At 46.8% G+C, this 19940-nt stretch overlaps 1 protein-coding gene across 1 annotated transcript in view; it reads right to left on the bottom strand.

Moving 5' to 3' along the window:
• COQ10A (coenzyme Q10A) overlaps positions 1 to 19143 on the bottom strand; it is a 127087-nt gene extending 107944 nt beyond the window's left edge. Inside the window, exon 1 of the mRNA XM_085600329.1 lies at positions 18904 to 19143. Within this exon, the coding sequence (XP_085456455.1) occupies positions 18904 to 19034 (131 nt within the window). The 5' untranslated portion in view covers positions 19035 to 19143. The remainder of the gene's footprint in view (positions 1 to 18903) is intronic.
• Between the last annotated feature and the right edge of the window lie 797 nt (positions 19144 to 19940).

The raw sequence follows: 19940 nt of genomic DNA, 5'->3' as shown, positions 1-19940 counted from the left end.
GAGGAGAGAAGCTACTGCAAAAGAAACAATTGATGGACAGAATGCTGGACAATGCAAACATTCACCCCCAGTCACAAGGATCTGGGTTTAATCCATCATTCTTTTGCTCACCACCCCACCCCAGTTTGGACCCAGCCATATGCAAATCAGTCTTGACCTTGCTCCTTGTGGGAACAGTCCAGCCCGAACTGCCAAGCCAGGTCCTCCCTGGACCAGGAACAAGCATCCTGGGACCAGTTTCAGAGCATCACCCTTCATCAGCCAGGCTAGCTTGAATCCAGTGGTGTAGTGAGTACGGGAAACATGTCTGGGCAAACCCTTCCCACTTAGGGCGACATATGCAAAAGAAACAATTGATGGACGGAATACTGGACAATGCAAAAATTCACCCCCAGTCACAAGGATCTGGGTTTAATCCATAATTCTTTTGCTCACCACACCACCCCAGTTGGAACCCAGCCATATGCAAATCAGTCTTAACCCTGTTCCTTGTGGGAACAGTCCAGCCCGACTGCCAAGCCAGGTCCTCCCTGGACAGGAAACAAGCATCCTGGATTTAGGCCCAATTCTCTGTACTGAGGTGAATGTATGACACTGTTCTGCATTCTGTCCATCAATTGTTGCTTTTGCATTTGTCACCCTGAGTGGGACGGGCATGCCCAGATGTGGGTCCCGTGCAGAGTCTCTATGCCACTGGAGTCATGCTATCCTGGCTGATGAGGGGTGAAACCCCCAAACCGGTCCTAGGATGCTTGTTTCCAGTCCAGGGAGGACCTGGCCTGGCAGTTCAGGCTGGACTGTTCCCACTGGGCACAGGGTCAAGACTGATTTGCATATGGCTGGGTTCAAACTGGAATGGCATGATGTGCAACAAAACGATGGATTTAGGCCCAGACCTCTGTACTGGGGTGTATGTATGACATTGTTCTGCATTCTGTCCATCAATTGTTGTTCTTGGAGAGAAGCTACTGCACATACTCCTCAGAAAATACAACTATCAGAAATAGGTGCGGCAGCCCAAGGAATATCCGATGCTGTACTCCCACCTACAGGATAGATGAATTTCCAAATTGAATAATCGTAGAATTCCTGCGGTGGAACGAAGGGAAGGTCATCCTTATGGAAGAGAAGGCCTCACACATAGAATTGTGTCATCGACAACCTATCCTTACCCTGGTAGGAAAGTGCCACCAGGACGGATTCGACCCTCTGTTGGACTCGGCGCACAAAGGAGTTCTTAGATAAAAGACTACTGGATAAGACCGGGATCCAGATATGTGAATTTAAAAATACCTTACACTTTCCCGGCAGGTAGCCTTTATTAAATGGGGACCGGAAGTAAGGTTAAAAATGCATAGTGATCCGCTGTAACTCTTATTTGCTCCTGCACTTTACAGATCCGTATTGGGACACTGTGCCATGCCCGTGGTCTGTCCATCTTTGATGCACCTGACAGTTGACCAGCACCAAGTCGGGATCAATAGCTTGTGATGGTGTGAGTCACTGCTCCTCACTTACCAGACCACGGGCATGGCAAAGTGACCCAAAGCGGCTCTGTAAAGTGCAGGAGCAAATAGATACAGCTGATCACTACAAAAGTAGTCTGTAGAAACGTACTGTCCTGGGCATACGTACAGATTTACAATCAATCAAGGAATTGTGAAGCGCGCTACTCACCAGTAAAGGCGTGGGGAGAAGGGGGGGGGGGGGCTCCACCGGGTCAGCCAAAGAGCCAGGTCTTAAGGCTCTTCCTGAAGGTGTGCACAGTGAGGGCGCGTCTGATGTTGATAGGGAACTCGTTCCAGGTCTTTGCCACAATGTAGGAGAAGGCTCTTCCACCCGTTCTGACTATGCGGATGTGTGGGGTTTTGGCGAGGGTGAGGTCCGCAGATTGGAGGTTTCTCTTTGGTACGTGGAAGGAGATTCTTTTGTTGAGATATTGGGGTCCGGTGTTGGAGGCATTTGTAGGCGTGGGTGAGTATCTTGAAGGTTACGCTCTTCTCGACGGGGAGCAAGTGGAGGTCTCGCAGGTGTTGGGTGATGTGTTCATGTCGAGAGATGCAGAGTTAGAGTCTGGCTGAGGAGTTCTGTATGGTCTGGAGCTTGCGGAGCAGGGGTTTGTTGATTCCGGCGTTTCCATAGTCCAGACTGCTGGTTATGAGTGTTTGGGTGATGGTCTTTCTGGATTCAGGCGGGGGGGGGGGGGGGGGGGGGGGAGAAACCATTTGAAGATTTTGCAAAGGATGCAGAGGGTGTTGAAGCAGGTGGAGGCGACAATGCTGATCTGTCGGGTCATGGTAAGGGAGGAGTGGAGTATGATGCCGAGGTTCCGGGCTTGGTCCGTGGGGGTTGGAGGTGCTGAGGGAGGATGGCCACCAGGTGTTGTCCCATGCAGAGGGAGAGGGTCCGGGGACGAGAACTTCTGTCTTCTCAGAGTTGAGATTCAGGCAGCTGCTGCACATCTAGGATGCAATTTCCTTCACTTCTTCCTGGAAGCTGAGTCTAGTGGTGTGGGGGTCCATGCTGTCTGACTATTGCGGCGTGGGGGGACGGCCATGTAGATGTTGAAGAGCGTGGGGCTGAGCGACGATCCCTGGGGCACTCCGCAGTTGATCTCTGTGGGTTTGGAGTGGAAGGGCGCAAGTCTGATTCTTTGGGTTCTGCCAGTGAGGAAGGAGCGGAGCCAGTCGAGAGCGGCTCCCTGTATGCCGGCGTCATGGAGTCTGGCGGTAAGAGTGCAGTGGAAGACGGTGTTGAAGGCTGCAGAGAGGTCAAGCAGGATCAGGGACGCGGTGTGGCCTTGGTCGAGGAGATTGTGGATGTCGTCTGTGGCGGCGAGTAGGGCGGTGTCTGTGCTGTGGTTGCTGCGGAATCTGGATTGAGAGGGGTCGAGGATGGAGTTCTCTTCGATGAAGTTCGTTAGTTGGGTGTTGACGATCTTCTCGGTGACTTTGGCAGTGAAAGGGAGGAGAGAGATAGGCCGGTATTGAGATCCGTCGGATCTGCTGAGGTCTTCTTGGAGGAGGGGCTTGACTTCTGCACGTTTCCAGTCGTCGGGGAATGTGCCTGCTTCAAAGGTGGCGTTGATGGTGCTTCGTAGCTCAGGTGCTATGGCGGCAGTGGCTCTGTGGAAGATGTGCAGAGGGCAGGAGTCTGTGGGGGCTCTTGAGTGAATGCCTTTCATGGTCAATGCAGTGTTTTCGGTGGTGACTGGAGTCTGTTCATTGGAGTTGTCGTAGAGAGATCTTATTTTCAGGTGGAAGTAGGAGCAGAGTTTGTTGCAGAGGTCCTGGGATGGTGTGACGTGCGTGGCTTCGCTGGAGGGCTTTGTGAATTCCTGAATGATGCTGAAGATTTCCTTGGAGTTGCTGGCATTGGCGTGGATTTTGTTTCGGATTTGCACTGTCTGCAATCGTCATACCAGCGTATCTGCAGTCTGTGGGGTAATGGCATGCAGAATAACTAAGGGGGCACTGCTTGTGTTGTGTCTCGAAAGAGGGTCATCAGTGGCCTGTGGTGGAGGGGATCGCCACTCCAATACAAAGTTGGTTTCTGCTGACAGTGCCTGAATCAGTTCTTGGGCTGGGGTGGGAGCGGTCTCTAATCGGGTGTTGGACTTGGCCCTTTTTGCAAGGGTCATCCCTGAACTTTTTGCCTTCATCCTGGTATTTTTTCTGACATGGTGTTGGTGGTTTTAGGACTCTGGGCACTTTATTACTGCTGACCAGTGTAAAGTGCATGTGCTCTCTATGGTAAACATGGTAAGATTGGTCTACTCCTGTTTGGCGTATTTAATTTACCTATCAGTCCCTTGTAAAGTGGTATCTCAGATACCCAGGGCCAGTAAATTAAATGCTACTGGTGCGCTTGCAGCACTGATTGCGCCACCCACCAAAGTAGCCTTTCAAACCTGTTTCAGGCCTCTGCCATTGCCGGGCCTGTGCGTGCAGTTTACTGCCGGTGTGACGTAGCACATAAAGTGGGTGGCACGTCTGTGACCCCCTTTTACTGCATGTCAGTCACCCCTAAGGTAGACCCTAGCTAGCCCTATGGGCAGGGTGCATTTTAGGTAAACGGTAGGACATGTGCCTTAACTGTGTGACATGTCCTGCTAGTCACAAACAGCCACTTTGGTTCCTCACTGCTGTGAGGTTGCCCTCTCACAGGAATGCAGTGGGGATTCCCTGAAAAGTGTTTCAGTGGTAATTTCTAATATGAGAGGAGCAGCGGGGTCAAGTTTGGTATGTTTGGAATAGTAATAATAAATGCTGCGTAATGGCGTGCGCAGATTTATTATCACTATTTTAGAAATGCAACCTTTAGAAGTTGGCATTTCTGTGTGCTATGTTTCTTTGTGCCTGCCTGATGTGTATTGCATGTCTGGCACTGGAATAACAGGGGCTGTTGAGGTGTTTGGCTCCAGAGGGGCTGGATGAGTCAGCCCTAGGCTGAATGTCAGATCTGCATTTGGAGCAGTGGGAGGAGTAGTCCCTGACCCTGAATAGGTCTGTGCCTGCCTAGAACAATGCTGGCTCGCCAGTGCTGGGACCTACAGGTGAAGCACCTTCAATTTTATTGCCTAGCCTGGCCTTTGCCGAATTGCAGGAGAAGAGCACTGTCTGCCCCTTGTGGTGTCTCGCCGTGAGAGACCCAGAGCGTGGGGAGCCACTCGTTCCTTTTATTTGCGCTCACGAGCGCTGCGCCCTGCAAGAAGGAGAGACCACTAACAGGAAGTCATGCCACTTGCCTGGTTGTGGGCGGGGGCGTTGTTGTACGCGGCAAACCAATAGGATAGGCCGCCAGATGTCAGGAAGAGTTAGTGCCTGGTTGGAGGCGGCGCGCCCTTGGTCGAGGAGAGCCTCGCGTGCGACTGATCCGGTGGTGGGGACGAGACCGGCACTGAAGAGGACCGGAGCCTCGCGGGCTCCCAGCTGTAGTCCTGCACGTGTCCCAGGTTCCCAGAGAAGAGAGCGGAGAAGCCGCAGGACGACTTGACACGCACCCGCCCTATTTCCCGGAGTGGCCCGGGGAAGAAGGAGATGTCCCTGTGAGTGGGGCAGAAGAGGGCACACGATTGGTGCCGATTTAATGCACCAGGAGGAGCCCCGTTAACTGTTGGTGCCGGTGCTCATTTCTACAGCTGCACCGCCAGAGCAGCTGCAACAAAGGGGGCATCTCTTTTGCACAAGAGAGATAAGGGTGAGTTGCACCCACGCCCCATGGGAGTACGGGCCGGTGGAGGTCTAGTGAGGAGAGGAGCCCCGGGAAGGAGGGGCTCCCAAGGCACTGTTGGGGCCTAGAGTTTTGCACACAGCTGCACTACCAGATTGCGGCAGTTGCAACGTTGGGGGTCATTGATGTGTCTCAGGAGAGACACGGGTGGGTTACACCCTCGCACCCTTAATTCTGGTGCCGGCCTATTGGGCCTGCACCCAGCTGCAGTGGCAGCGTAGAGCCCTGAATATTTGGACATAGTGCATGGCGGGGAAGTCCCAGATGGGCCCCAAGGAAGGCCAGTGGGCCTGTGAGTACCTGAGGTAATGGTAGGGTGCAAGGCCCTAATGTGGTGCATAATGTGCTTATGCCTAATGTTATTGTGCATAATATGCCAATGCTAAGTGTTACTGGTTGTTTCCTTATGTTTACTACCTGTGAGTTCTATTGGTTATGAGTGGCCAGATTGGCCCTTTAATGTATACAAGTCCCCTGTGAAGTATAACCTAGTGCCAGGTGGCACAGTGTACATTTGTGATTATGATCTAATGTGTTTTATGAGCAATACAAAAGGCTATTTTTATATACCCTTGTGTGGAGCTTCTTTTGTGGTGTGCCTAGTGTGTCGCTGCTGTGTGAGTGTGTTGCGCAAACGTTTTACACATTGCCTCTGGGATAAGCCTGACAGCTCGGGCCAAGCTACCAAGGGGGGGGAGCAGTGGTTATCTTCAGTGTGTAACTTCCTAGCCCTGACTAGAGTGGTGGTTTCTGCCTGCCTTAGGCACTTCCCCTGGCCAACCAGAAATCCCATTTCTAACATCGGGTCTCTCCGGTCCTGGCATCTATTTCGCCAGTCATGTCTAGGCAGTCAAGGGCGCTGCGTTGGTGTGGTCGAAGTCGCGGATTCGTAGAGACGTTGTTCCAACCAGTCGCAGGCATCCATAGGCTCTGTGAAGAAATAACTGGTCTGCTTCGCGAATACCTTTAGTTTAGTGGGGAACAGCAAGGAGGATTGAAGTCCCACCTGTCGCAGTCACTTCTTAACTCCCAAAAAGGATGCCCTGCGGTGCTGCACTACTAGTGTGTAATCAGGGATAAGGAAGACCCTTGCGTTGCCGTACTGTAGTGGTGCTGCGTGTGAGCCGCACAAACTATGGTTTGTTTCTGAAGTTCATGAGTCTGACTGCTACAGGCCTAGGAGGTGACCCAGGCAGCGGTCGGCGTGCTGGTACTCAGTAGGCATGCTCCACAAGGTAATGACCTGACAGGCCATGTCAGGTGTCGACTATGGCTTCGAGGATTTTGTCTAGCTTTGCGTTTGCCAGGGACGTGTACGCCATAGGCATCTCTTGCTAGATCTAGTCAGTGGGCACAATCTCCTAACAACCTAGTGAATGAAAGACACACAATTGGCAACCAGGCAAGAAAACGAACCCAATGGGCGCTCATCAAACAGTACAAGGCAGTAGTCGTATTGCAGTAATGTTGGTGCTCCCAAGAGAGGAGGGGTCGGCTGCCAATTCCACCCGATAGTCCCTTCAAAGAAGAGTGGAGAATCATCAAAAATCCTCCCCGAGCACTCGCAAAACAATAGAAAGTCAAAACCAATATCAGAGTCTTAATTGCTCTTAGTCCACTTTTAATTCTTTGAAATCCATTCAAAGACACATTTTACTCCATGTCTGGTTTTCATTAGTACAGTTCCATTCTTCAAATGTTCAACTTGAAAGTGTAGATACGTAAACAAAGCAATTACCTACAGCCAACACGTGTTTCGTTGTGTGTTATCTCACACTTCGACTTCTTCAGGGCTGAGACCAACAAGAGAATATTCACGCCACGGATTACTCTCCGGCCGCATCAGACCATATTTCTTACAGCATGAATAATTATTTGGACCAGTTTTGATGTGTGGACCTACCCCATGAGTTTATTACTTAGTGGTTTCAGAATACCATTGTCTGTTGTTTACAGAGACACTACTGGATGCCATAGAGGAAAACTTTGGAATTGAATATTATCTTGTTGGCCTCAGCCCTGAAGAAGTCAAGGTGTGAGAACGGATGTCAAAGAATTAAAAGTGGACTAAGAACAATTAAGATTCTGATCTTGGTTTTGACTATCTATTATTTTACGAGTGCTGGGGGAGGATTTTTGATGAACCTAGTGAATGAGCTCTCCCTTAGGCCTGCCGCGCCATCACTGACAAGAGTAGCAGCCAACGAAGTGGGAGCCGCGTCGTCGTGGTGGAGGTCTTCCACGGAAGGGGGCAAGAGGATGTACATCGCCATGTAGTGCTTGCCCGACCACTGTAGATGTGTCAGATCCCCCCTGGCCTACAGCTAGGGGCCCTGTGCCAGGGCGGCACATTGCGGGGTAGGTTGTGCCACTAGTCCCAGGTGTGTACTCCAGTCCGGGCGGGGAGGGCTGACCTTTGTAGATTGGTAGGCACTCTCTGCAGCAGCAGCTTACAATGAGAGGCTTCTGTGGCTCTAGTTCAGCACATGTACTGTGAATCGCTAAACCCCCCACACCCTTCCCCTGTAGCGTAATCCAGGGGTAACCATGGGGCGGGGAGGGGGCATGAGCAGGCCAGACAGCTCCCAGGCCCATGGTGTGGCTAGCGGTGAAGTGGAGGGGGGGGGGGGTGGTGATGATAATTGGACAGCCAGTGATGAGGATAGGAGGCCTTCGCCGCTCCCCACGTCTGAAGATCGCTGCCTTATGTTAATTCCACCCTCAGCGGCGGGAGCCAAACTACTCCCAGCAACCTTCGTTGGGGAGCGTGATGTTCTTTAAGTCTTAATGGCGAAGGGGGAGGGGCGGCAGGAGCCAGCGTATGGTGTGTGCAGTGCCGCTCTCGCCACTACATACGTGGATCGTGGCTAAGGTAGAGAATGCATTGCCATCAAGGCAGGATAGAGCAGGAGGGGAAAGAGGCAGATGCTCCGCTCAACAGCCAGGCCCCCCCCCCGTGTCGCGTAGAGAGCCATGTTAGTAGACCTATGATAGGTTTGGGCTAAATTTGCAGGCAATCCAGCAACATGTCGGGCCCTACCGCCCACTCCCTCAAAACACTGGGGCGCTGATGAAGTAAGGGAGGAGGTTGGACCACTGGGTGCATGCTTGGCTCCCCAGGCCCATAGCAAAGGTACTCACCGCAAACCCAATAGATGTGGGAAAGGCGCAGGCACTGGATCTTTTAGGAGAGGATGAGGAGACCGGCGGCGCAGCCCCCAGCCTCCGCGATCCGTCCAGTGTGCCCAGGAGTCTCTCCAGCCTCATGGGCGGTGCGATGGTGGCCGTGTTGAGGGACTTTACTCTGCCACGTCTGCGGGGTGCAGTGGGTGGTAAACTCAGCGTGTAGGTCTGGGAGGCTAGGCACAGGTTGGCCCCCACCACATTGTGCGCAGGCCCGGTGGGCCTTTCAGTCCTTAATAAGCAGCTCCAGCAATTGTCACCACGGGTGGCAGGCAGCTGTGCCAGCCTGATGGTGTGCCTCCGATGTATGGTTGCAGACCTGGAAGGGCCACGTGGGCAATGTGTCATAGCAGCACCCACAATCAGCCTGGGCCGTGGAATCAGCAAAAAGCAGACCAATGGAGTGTCCTCGTTCACAGGCCAATGATGTGAGGGTGTTCCGGAGAATCACGAAATACTACAACAATTTGAGGCACGATATGACAGAACTCCAGTCTACAACACAGTTAACGCCAACATTTTCTAGAGTCCTCCATTTAAAGATTAACACATTAACATATGCCCCAAAGAAAGTGCTATTTGTGAATAAAACAGACAGCAGAACTACCAGTTTAAGTGCGTTCATTTTACAATTTAAGATAAGGTTACTGCGATTAACAGCACCATCTTGAATCTTTAACTAAAACCAATTATTTGATCAAACGAAGAGCACTGTATGAATGATGGATGCAGGCCAATAAGGTCTAGGAGATATTGTACTGGGTTTACAAAGAATGTCATTTACAGTCTTGTGAATTAGGTACGACAGTGTAAAGACACACAAACACCCATACAAAAACTCCTTTAGTCAAACTATTTTAGATTTTATAATAAATATGTATGCCTCTGATATCATCGGAGTACAGGAGTTTTACACACCAAGTTCACATATAGAAACTGGACTGGTATTGACCATTTACAACCTAAGCTGAAATAATTAGCTCTTGGTCAGCTGTCCTTCCTAGAGAGCGCTATATTTAGTTTCATTAATCGGTAACATGTTCGCAGGGATGTTCATGTCTTTGGTAGTGTAATCATCTATTTTTATATACAAACCCTTCAATGACTTGTGTGCCACCTAAGAACTACATATCGACAAGGTAGTGTTTTTATTATTACAATGTGGGTTTTCTTGCAGAGCAGCTTTAGTGACGTTGAGACTAATGCAACTCCATTGTGGGTAGAAGTCGACTACCAAGAAAATAAAAGATACTTCATGCAGACTAGAAAAAGTTTCAAAATGATCATCATAAATCAATCACTCATCCAATTTTAAATCAATCGAAAAATATGTGAAAGACCACTGTGCAACAGATAAGAAAATTAGGCAACTGACATATCAACCGAACATGCTTACATACAATAACCCTGTTCAAGAGATGTATGCAAAACTAGGCCTAACCAGTAGCATGAGAGGAGTACGTCCACCTATAAGTAAGTGAATAAGCCCATGCCACAATTACTCAGGTGTAGGGGATCCTTACAACTGGCAGTATATCCCCAACATGGAAGCACCTTTCTGGCAGCTAACAGAGTGTGTCATTAGACGTTATCGCCTACACCCAACAGACTGTCCCAACCACAGGAACCTAAACACCTAGCAGAGTAACCTCTCGAGGATTCTTTTCACACATATTAAACTACCATTATTACAGAAAAAAAATCTTTACATCTGACACCCATTTCAGGGAACGAAAATACATTGTTAACTGCCACCTCCAAAAAGAAACCACAAAGTAACCACCAACTCTCAGTAACAGGCAACTAGCAGATAAAAACCACTAAAAGGTACTCCTGCACACCTTGCAGATAGTCACTGGGAAAAGGAACCTCCAAATCCAGCATAATACCACCTTTGAAGGACCATACATCTAACACACTGCCACTGAGAGTGGGAACTCACTACAGCTAGCACACCTCTACCTTGGAAGGAACACCGAACACATGGCCATCACCTTGGATCTCGACAGAGAGTAGAATGAAACATTTCAGGAAACCACAAAACCGGTTAGACTGCCACTTTTGAAATATCACTCCACCTACTGCCTGCCAAATATTTAATTCCATTTGGTTGTTCTCTCACTGTTTATATTACATTTGAAGTACCCTGGTGCGCACCTTGACTAAAAGTTGGGTTTGGAAACATGATTATAGATAAAATTAATGGACCTCAGCACGCAGAATGTTCCCACATCTTAAGAACCAGAAGGGCCAACAGACTGACATCTCAAAACTAACCCAAATGGTATGTTTCAGTGTTCCAAATGACCCATTATATGTACTTTCGGGCTGTGCCCGCCAGAGGAGATAACCATTCCATACTTTCAGGGCCAGACTGGTTAGTGACATATTAAATGTTTAGTTCCCAAATTAATGCAACAGACCAGGCAGGGTTTGATGGTGGTCCCAACATGGAATTACGGATACTGGAGGATTTGGGAGATAATGGGCACTGAAATGCTGACCCACTCAGTCATGGATAACTTTATGTTTCTTTCAACTAGTCTGACAATGACAGAATACATTTAACAGAATTCAGATAAATCACTAACCCTAAATGTTGCAGAATGGCGAGATTCACAGAGGACGCTTTAGGATCTAATAAGGTCAGTGTAGATACGGTGATGCGCGGGGTAATCTCCAGTAAATACTGCATGGATGGAATTTCACAAAAGTATGGAAAGCTTCTGGAAGGGGGAGGAGTGAGTTTTTGGGATGTTTAGCTGAGAACGGGTTGATTTTTGGGGGGGTAATTCATCCGTTTCCCACATCGCCATCGTTTTTTGTTGTCATAATAAAACTCCCTCCATTTGCAAAATTATATAAAGGTTGACAGCACTCATCCGGGTTGTGTAGTTATTATCCTGTTTTGCTTTAAAAATCTAATAAAACTCTGAGAAGTAAAACAAGAAGGAGCCAAAGACCTCCAGACAGCAAACTCAGACTAACCATCCACCCCTTCAGAAGAACCTAGAATACTTAAGTGAAGAACCACCTCTGAAGAAAGGTGGCAGACTGCCACTTTATAAAGAACCACAATAAAAAGCAGACAGCCACCCAGAGCAAACCTTCTACTGCTTGGCAAGAACCCATATTAGTTTACAGGTGGCCAAATCCGAAGGCCCCTGCAATGCCACCTCTGAACAAACTAATAGTGTGTCATGAAATACTACATCTACCAGGCTCCCACCGTCAAAGGATCAAGAACCCATATCAGTCCGCCATACGTGAAGGATCTACATCTTAAGACTGCTACCTCTGATGGCATCCTCCGACACTTAGCAGTCTTCTAGCTCTGAATGGTAGGTTTAACACCTATTGAACTATCAACGCTGACAGAACCAAACCCCGGACATCAAGATGAAAAAAAACGCCTCCAAAATACAGCTGAAATCTGAAAGATTGCCACCTCCGAAGGAATCCTATATATTTAGCAGATCAGCACATCTGACAGTCTGCTGCAGAAATGTCCTCCTAAATGTCCTTCACATGCCCTATGCAGAGATTTGATCTCCCATTGCCTTGTTGCTAGTTACCAAAAGCCTTTTCAAAGTCTAGCTTGAAATACAAACAGCAGCATGAACCTATGGCACAGAGAGCCAGCACAGTACACACTAAGTGCCAACAGGAAACTCCAGAGGGCCGTGAAGGGTCATTCTTAACGCCCACAGCCCTGCACACATTCTTACCATGAGCGGATGCCAGGGCTGCCACTTCAAGCCAAGCAGTGGACTCAAGAATTAGACCCCCAAGCTGCAACGGAGTAACATCCTGCTGCCCCTCTGCTAATCCGAAGGGGAAATTAAATTCTGCAACTATTAAATATACCCATATATTTATGCTGCAATTTACTCTCCGGGGTTTCAAGGTTAAAAAAAAGTGACCTAGTAGGTTTTGATTCAATGGTACCTGTTCAAATGCTGGCTAAAGAAAGGAAAGGTGGCCAAGGTCATACCAGCTACACAAAGTGATCGCAGTGAGTCAGTGGACACCCATAGACAACTCAACTTTATGTACCCCACAGCCACAGAGAAACTATGAAAATCGCAAATCATGAAAAAAACCACATTGAGACGGATAGGATGCAAGATTCAATGGACAATGTGCAACAAGAGGAAGGCCAGGGGAGGGGGGCTAGGAAACCAGATTATTGTAACCAATGCATTTATTTTGATTATCTTTGTAAAATAATATCGACACATTAACGGCAATATGGAAAATCCTCACCCTCAAATGCAGGTCAATAAAACTGAATAAATTGCAACTTCAAAATATCACAAAGCCAAAAAATGCTTTCAACTGCCCATGTACTCAAGTTCTTCTCTCGTTGCTACAACACTCCTTCCTCTCACACGTTCCGCTTCCATTACCAGTACACTGTGCCCCACCTGTCACAACCCCACCCGAACTGGAGGTCTGTTGGTTAAAGAAAGAGGCAAAATGGAAGTGCTGGGATGGAGAGCTTAAGGACTTCTCCTGTACCTTCATCTCCCTACCCGGCCCCTGAACACCTCTACATCACTCCCACATTATAGCATAATTTGGCGGTCATTTGGGTGAAAAAACAAAGCGTATATCAACACTGAGTCCGCGGGTCTCCGGAAACAAAACTAAGGACTGAATGTAACCAAAACAGTATATTCGTGAAAAAAAGTCCTCATGAAGAGGATGAAGTCCCATCAGCCACCGAGGTGGCATGCTTCATCATGTGGGGCCTCCTCTTAACCGCACCTAGTGCAGTTAAGGAGCTACAACTCCTTGCTAGTGTCAAAAGGAGGAACTCACGGATGTTTTAAGTATATAACAAGAGGACTAAATCTCCTAATAATCAATGAAGCAACCCGTTGTGTGAGTCTCCGAGTTCGCTAATACCAAAAGCGCTTTTGGTATTAGCGAACTCGGAGACTCACCGAGTATACGCTTTCATGTTTTTATTTCTCGACACCCCGAGATACTGAATACATTTATTTTCCCTGGGTAGTCCATTTTAAAACACTGTTCATACACACTGCACATTCATCACATCTTACTTCACCGCACGACGGGTAGCTTAATTGATTATTCGGAGATTTAGTCCTCTTGTTATATACTTGAAACATCCGTGAGCTCCTCCTTTTGACACTAGCAAGGAGTTGTAGCTCCTTAACTGCACTAGGTGCGGTTAAGAGGAGGCCCCAGATGATGAAGCATGCCACCTCCGTGAGTGATGGGACTTCGTCCTCTTTATGAGGACTTTTTTTCCCGAATATACTGTTTGGTTACATTCAGTCCTTAGTTTTGTTTCCCGAGACCCGCGGAGTCTGTTGATATACATTTAGTGAATGGGGGATTTGTCCATGCCGGTCTATAAACTTCCCTTAGACCCTCTAACCAATCGTTGTTTATGAAAAAACAAAGCACCAAATACATAGTCAAAGGCTAAAAATAAAAACAATCTACCCACAAAAGGATAGAATTTCACAGTATTGTGACTTTGGGGTGGAGATAATTTCTCCTACACTGCCCTGCCTACTGAGATGTTCTGCACTACTACGTCTGTACATTCTACTCAAAGGAAAGAAAGTCTTGTAAAGAAAGTTGAAGGACAGTACCTACCAGAAACAGCAGAAAGAGCAAAACAAGTCTATGGATGTCACCATAAAAGACAGTGCATAAGCAGTGTAGAATTGTACATCCAAACTAGCTTTGAACATGACAGGACCACTACTGGAGAGACCTGTGTCACTTATTTAAAATGTGTGGTATTTAACATGATAACTTCAGCAAAGCTTATTTAACTTCCCATTAATGTTCCCTGCATTTTACTGCATAGTAACAGGGACAGGAAAGGGAGCAGGTAAGACTGTCAAAGGGACAGCAAGGATGTGGCAGCTCGCAGTCAATGAGTCGCCTCAGGTGCATGCAGTAACTTGACAGTGCCAGCAGGCAGGGAATGGAGTACAAGCATACACCCCCCTTCGGAGAACTGTCAGTGGGCCGGCAGGGTGTTGGCATGGCTGTCAAAGAGGACAGTGCGCTCCCAGCCCTAATTCATCCTCTTGCAGCATAGAACTGCTATGAGCATGGCAGGAGAAGGCAATACTGCAACAAAGAACCACCAGAGCTAAATTACTTATTTTCTACTGTGAAGTCAGTCAATAACAGGAGAACTAAATGTGCCCCATGTGCCAATTACATTTTCTCGCGAAATGTTACAGTGTATCAATGATGGAACAAGAGTTGTGATCTACGTGTACTCACTAAAGTCTGTGAACCTGATGCAAGCTAAAGATGTGTAAATAAGTTCAACTGTCATGCATTGGGAGCCATGTCAAAAGAGGGGGCACATCCTGCCCTGCCAATATCACTGGATTGAAAGCAAAAAGAGGTGCTGGTGTGGAATTCCTATAAACGCCCAGGACATATTGTTTGGGGTCAAGGACAACAGGTTTTCATGTGTATTTTATCCTTGGAGCTAGTAGGCCCAACTCCCTGCAGTACAAACCCTTTGGCTGCCAGTTTACAGTACCACATTATGAATCAGGGAACGGCATTGTATGCAGTTAAGGTAATGTTGTGATCATATGTTAATACTGTGCATACTTGTATTTAAGTTTCATTAATGCTAACCCTTTATTATTAGGTAGAGCATTCTAAGGAAATGTAAACTCAGAGTGAACTTCTGACATCGGTTCTAGTATAAAAATGTGTAATAACGTTTTCAAGGTTTAGCATTATGATATGTATAATGCCCCCAGAATGATCTCTGATTAGATGGAAATATTTGCAGAAGCTTGAATGCAAGATCGGCAAGTCTTTGCTTTCAAAATAAAATGTTCACACAAAAATGAAACTAGGAAAAAAATATTTTGCTAGACTACTGTAAAATGTTAAGTACCATTTCTTTGCAGCATAATTTATGAAATTTGTTGATGAGTGCCAGTATTTCCCAAAAATAATCCTAATTGAATAAAAAAACGGTGTAACCAATTTCAACAAGATTATGGGAAACAAAAATAAACAAGCATTATGAAGTCAGTAGATCTGAAATTGGTGGTCAGCCTTTTGGTTTTGTCAATGATTGTCTTGCTTTGGCATGGTTTTTGTAAAACCTTATTGGAGAGGGAACTGCCGGCCCTCACCATTAAAACAAGAACCGGCAAAACAAATTATTGGTCCCAAAAAGCACACATCGCCACATTAGTTCCTGGCACTTAACAAAACTACTTTGTGTGCAAATATGCTCCTTGAGAAAGAGCGGAATGCTGTAATTCATAGTGAAGCCAGCTGATAGAGAGAATTTTAATAAACACAAAAGGTCTTGGTTAATGCCAGACCTAATCAGGGGTCCAATTATTCAAGAAATCTCAAAAGTGCAACCATCGTATATGTCCTTGCATTAGTGCACATTTACGGCTTTCATGAAATCACAACAATTTACAGAAGTAAGTCAATAAATCGTAGTACTATAAAATATTTGTGAACTGCATTTTAACACGAGCAGACATGCATGTGTAGATTTGCTCATGCAAAAATCTGTTGAGCGTTTGCAAGTTCACTTTCTCTCCATCAACTTTTTTCCCCCAACCCTGGAAGACGTTTTACGTCTGCCCTTGACAGGAGTAAATTTCCAACCTTTCTCAGTATGGGAAAAGATTAGAGAAGAGCTGGTGAAAACCTTTAAAAAATGGAAGTTAGTAGGTTTGCACAGACAAAAAGGGCATTCCAGTCCTGGAACTATTGCTTATCACTACCTTCAGTCCCAGTATGTAGATCTGCGGAAAGTCAGCAAAATAAGGGATTTGCTAGTATTCAAACGCTACTATGGTATGAGCACTGGCATAATCGGAGAGGTTATAGCGGAGCTCTCATATAATGAGATTACTGCCATAATTTTTCAATACACTACATGGCACGAAAGGGACAAGTGGATTTTGTTACAGGACAAGTACATTTAAGAAGCAACCTGCCCCATGGACAAGTAGATATTTTATTTAATCCCACACCCCTGAGGTGACAAGATGGGTGCCAGTGGAGTCCATTAACCAACTAGTGATCTTTAAATCATGCCTAGGTAATGCTGCAGAGGCACAGCGTAAATTTCATAGCGCTTAGGTATCTATTAAAAAAAGAGAATCTTGTTTTAGAAATACTAGTGTGGTCTTAGGGTGACAGCTGCAGGGCAAACAATGCAGCCAAGGAAAAGTCATGAAGCAGTGGTAGAGAACAGCAGGGTATATTAGGGTTCACCAACTTGTGAGGAATACCGAGGCTTGATCACAGAGCCTCAAAGTGTTCACACAAAGTGACATGGCTTAAAGGAGAGCAAGAACAACAATGAGCACTACAAATTTTTGAGCAAGGACAAGGTTGTGCTTTTTGTTTACTACCGGAGCATCTTGACCAGAAATGCTACAGACAGTAGGACAAACCCCACTTAACAAAGAGGCAGGTTGTAAAGAGAATCAGCATGTGGAAGATTGGGTAGAACATGAGACATTGTGAGATTATTAGAACAGAAGCATCCTTCATCAGCAGACTGAGAAGGTTCACGATAAAACTGAGCAAGAATCAGTTTGTATTTGGGAAGACTAGGAAACTCCACATTCAAGGATTTGGCTTTGGGTGTTCATTTTGAGGATGCTAAGACTGGCAGCACATTTTAGGCCAACAAGATGTTTGAGTGGAAAAGTCTCTTAAGAGCACAGGAGCATCATCTTGAGGACGTGTAAGGAGTGTTTAAAAATGGTGGCTGACCTTGGGTTTATTATCAAAGCGGTGTAGATTGAGATGCCATAGCATAGTCATCATAAGCCAAACAGACAATCAACAATGCCAGGCGACCCACTTTACAATGCCATGTCAAACGACAAGAATCCTGAAGTGGCCACAAGAAAGGTAGAGTTCAACAAAAGACACAATCACGAAGTTTGGATGGGGGGCATAGAATCAGCTGCAGTCCCACCTTTTGGGGATTAGAGAATGTGTCACTGTGATGGTCTTGGATGGTGGTCAGAGAGCCTCAATCACAAACAGTGGTCAGAGTTACAATGGAAGAAAGCCGAATTTTACTGTTGAACTTAAACCCAGCCGCAATGGCAGCGGGCAACACATAGGAAAGACTAGAGGCAAAATATATACCATAATATTGACAGAGTTCAATTAAAAGCAACACACAAACATTAGTATCAGATTCCAGAGAGGCAGCCCATCATACAATTGTGTGTTTTTCCTACTGTCAATTTGTTGATGAAACTTCAAACAACTAGAAGATATGGCAAAGAAAGGTTGCATGCAGATGATTTGAGGATGCCTTAGGCAGGGAATTGGGAGACATTCACTGGCAATGAGGTCGACTTGGAGCTCTATTGCTAGGCAACAGAGTGAGATAAATCTTCAAGGTAGAACAGCAGCTCCAATCATGGCTAATCTTGACGTAGTTGTCAAAAGAATGTTCTGATCAATGGCAAAGTGTTTAAGAGGGATGTCTATGTTGAATTGAGCCTCAATGGAGCACAACTGACGGACCTTATTGCAGACTGACAGAGTTGAAGTATTTGATTAGATAGCATGCCTTTTAAGGAAGTTAAAGAAGGAGCCACAAAGAATAAAGACAAAGAGTTGGATGCAGTGGAATGTTACCAAAGTTTTAATTGTGTGTTGTTTTTTTTTTTACATTTTGTGGTATCAGGAGCCGCTGGAGAGGTTTAATAAATGAGAGAGCGTATTGGATCAAGAGGGTCCTGAAGGGGAGGATGGAAGACATCACTGATGAAATTGAGATGTTAAAGGGGAAGGGGGCGATAGCTTATTTGGGAGTTTATTTAATAGAGAGGTAGGAAAGTCGCATATTGGACCTGTCCTTTTCTTAAATCAGTATGAATTAAGAAAAAAAAAGTTGTGTTTGGATTACATCAGATAACACGATACTTTCTTGAGTTTTAGGCTAGTCAGCTCAGGCTGATGGATAATTTTGTTACAAATGATTTTGTGAATTTCAGTCATCTTTATTTGGAACGATCTACGTATCTGGGTCATTTTCAGGTCTGGTTAACCACGGAAATGTATATTTTCTGAGTCTTACCGGTAGACACAAATATATACAGGGTTATGTGCTGGTCACTTTTCTTGACTAGATTTAACATCCTGAACTTCTCAAATTGGGCCCAGATCCTTAGCAAGGAGCACAGGTTTGGGTGGTGTACCGTGATAATGTTCAAATCCTTACATAAGCAAATCTACTTTGGCCCCTTTAGTTAATGCCATTAGTAAATAAATGTTTTAATCTTTTGCTTGGGTGTGCACAGTGCATGCATTTTGGACGAAATCTGAGAGTGTTCCACTTGAAATAAAAAACGTAGGCTTTAACATATCAAGAACCCTTCCCGATCCCGAACTGTGATGACCCGCAGAATGCCGGTTCGCGCGCACATGCGCACTCCTCCTCGCGCCTCTCCCCGGTCGGCTCACCTGATTGGCTGCTGCGGTCGGGTCCGGCAACCGCCACCGCGGAGCCGTCGAAATGTGGCGAGCTCGATGAAGTCGCTGAGAGAGCGCGCACCTAACTGGAGCCGCGTTCGGGCACCCAGCGCCGCGGCCATAGCGCGAGAAAGAGGAGGGAATGCGTACCAGCCGCTTCAGAGCGCAGACTGACTGACCCCGGGCCCGATAGGGAGACACCGGTTCTAGAGCTGTCACTCAAATCTACGTCACATCGTTGCCATACCGACAGAGGTAACGTCAGCTGTGACGACATTGTGATGTCAAGCCGGTAACCTTGAGTGGCGGTGCGACATAGACATCGAAAGAGGACTTTCATTTGATCGCTGTAGCTGAAGGAGGAAGACGTCTGGGAGTAGAAGGGGAACTTGGGCAATAAAGCAAGACGTGATCGGTGATGTTTTTAGTCACGTATTGATAAAGTCAACCAATCTGTTTTCCAGTTGAATATGTTTCTCGGTGATTGGCGAGTTTGTGTGTAGGGCTGTGTTGCGTCCGGTACCGGACGGATAGTGACAGCGGTATGCAGGCGGGTAGCAGATGCTCCGGGATCCGGAGCAATGAAAATAACACACACCTACGCTTGCTAATGCGCTTCGGTGCACTGACCCGGATCATCCGGTCCAGCCCCCATTTATTTGTTTAGGCCCTTCGGGTCACAGACGGGACCACCCTCGCGTAGGCGTGGGGGTGTTCCCTTGAACAGAACATTCCTCCTTTATCATGGCACAACAAACGAAAACACAATACCGCTTGGCAGAATGCTCCAGTTCAAAAATGAGAGAGAGAGAGAGAGAGAGAGAGAGAGAGAGAGAGAGAGAGAGAGAGAGAGAGAGAGAGAGAGAGAGAGAGAGAGAGAGAGAGAGAGAGAGAGAGAGAGAGAAGAGAGAGAGAGAGAGAGAGAGAGAGAGAGAGAGAGAGAGAGAGAGGAGAGAGAGAGAGAGAGAGAGAGAGAGAGAGAGAGAGAGAGAGAGAGAGAGAGAGAGAGAGAGAGAGAGGAGAGAGAG

The sequence above is a fragment of the Triturus cristatus genome, chromosome 4_2 (genome assembly GCF_964204655.1).
Source record: "Triturus cristatus chromosome 4_2, aTriCri1.1, whole genome shotgun sequence".
NCBI classification, from domain to species: domain Eukaryota; kingdom Metazoa; phylum Chordata; class Amphibia; order Caudata; family Salamandridae; genus Triturus; species Triturus cristatus.
Note: the sequence above shows the minus strand (reverse complement) of the source record. Positions and strands in the feature narration are given on the sequence as shown.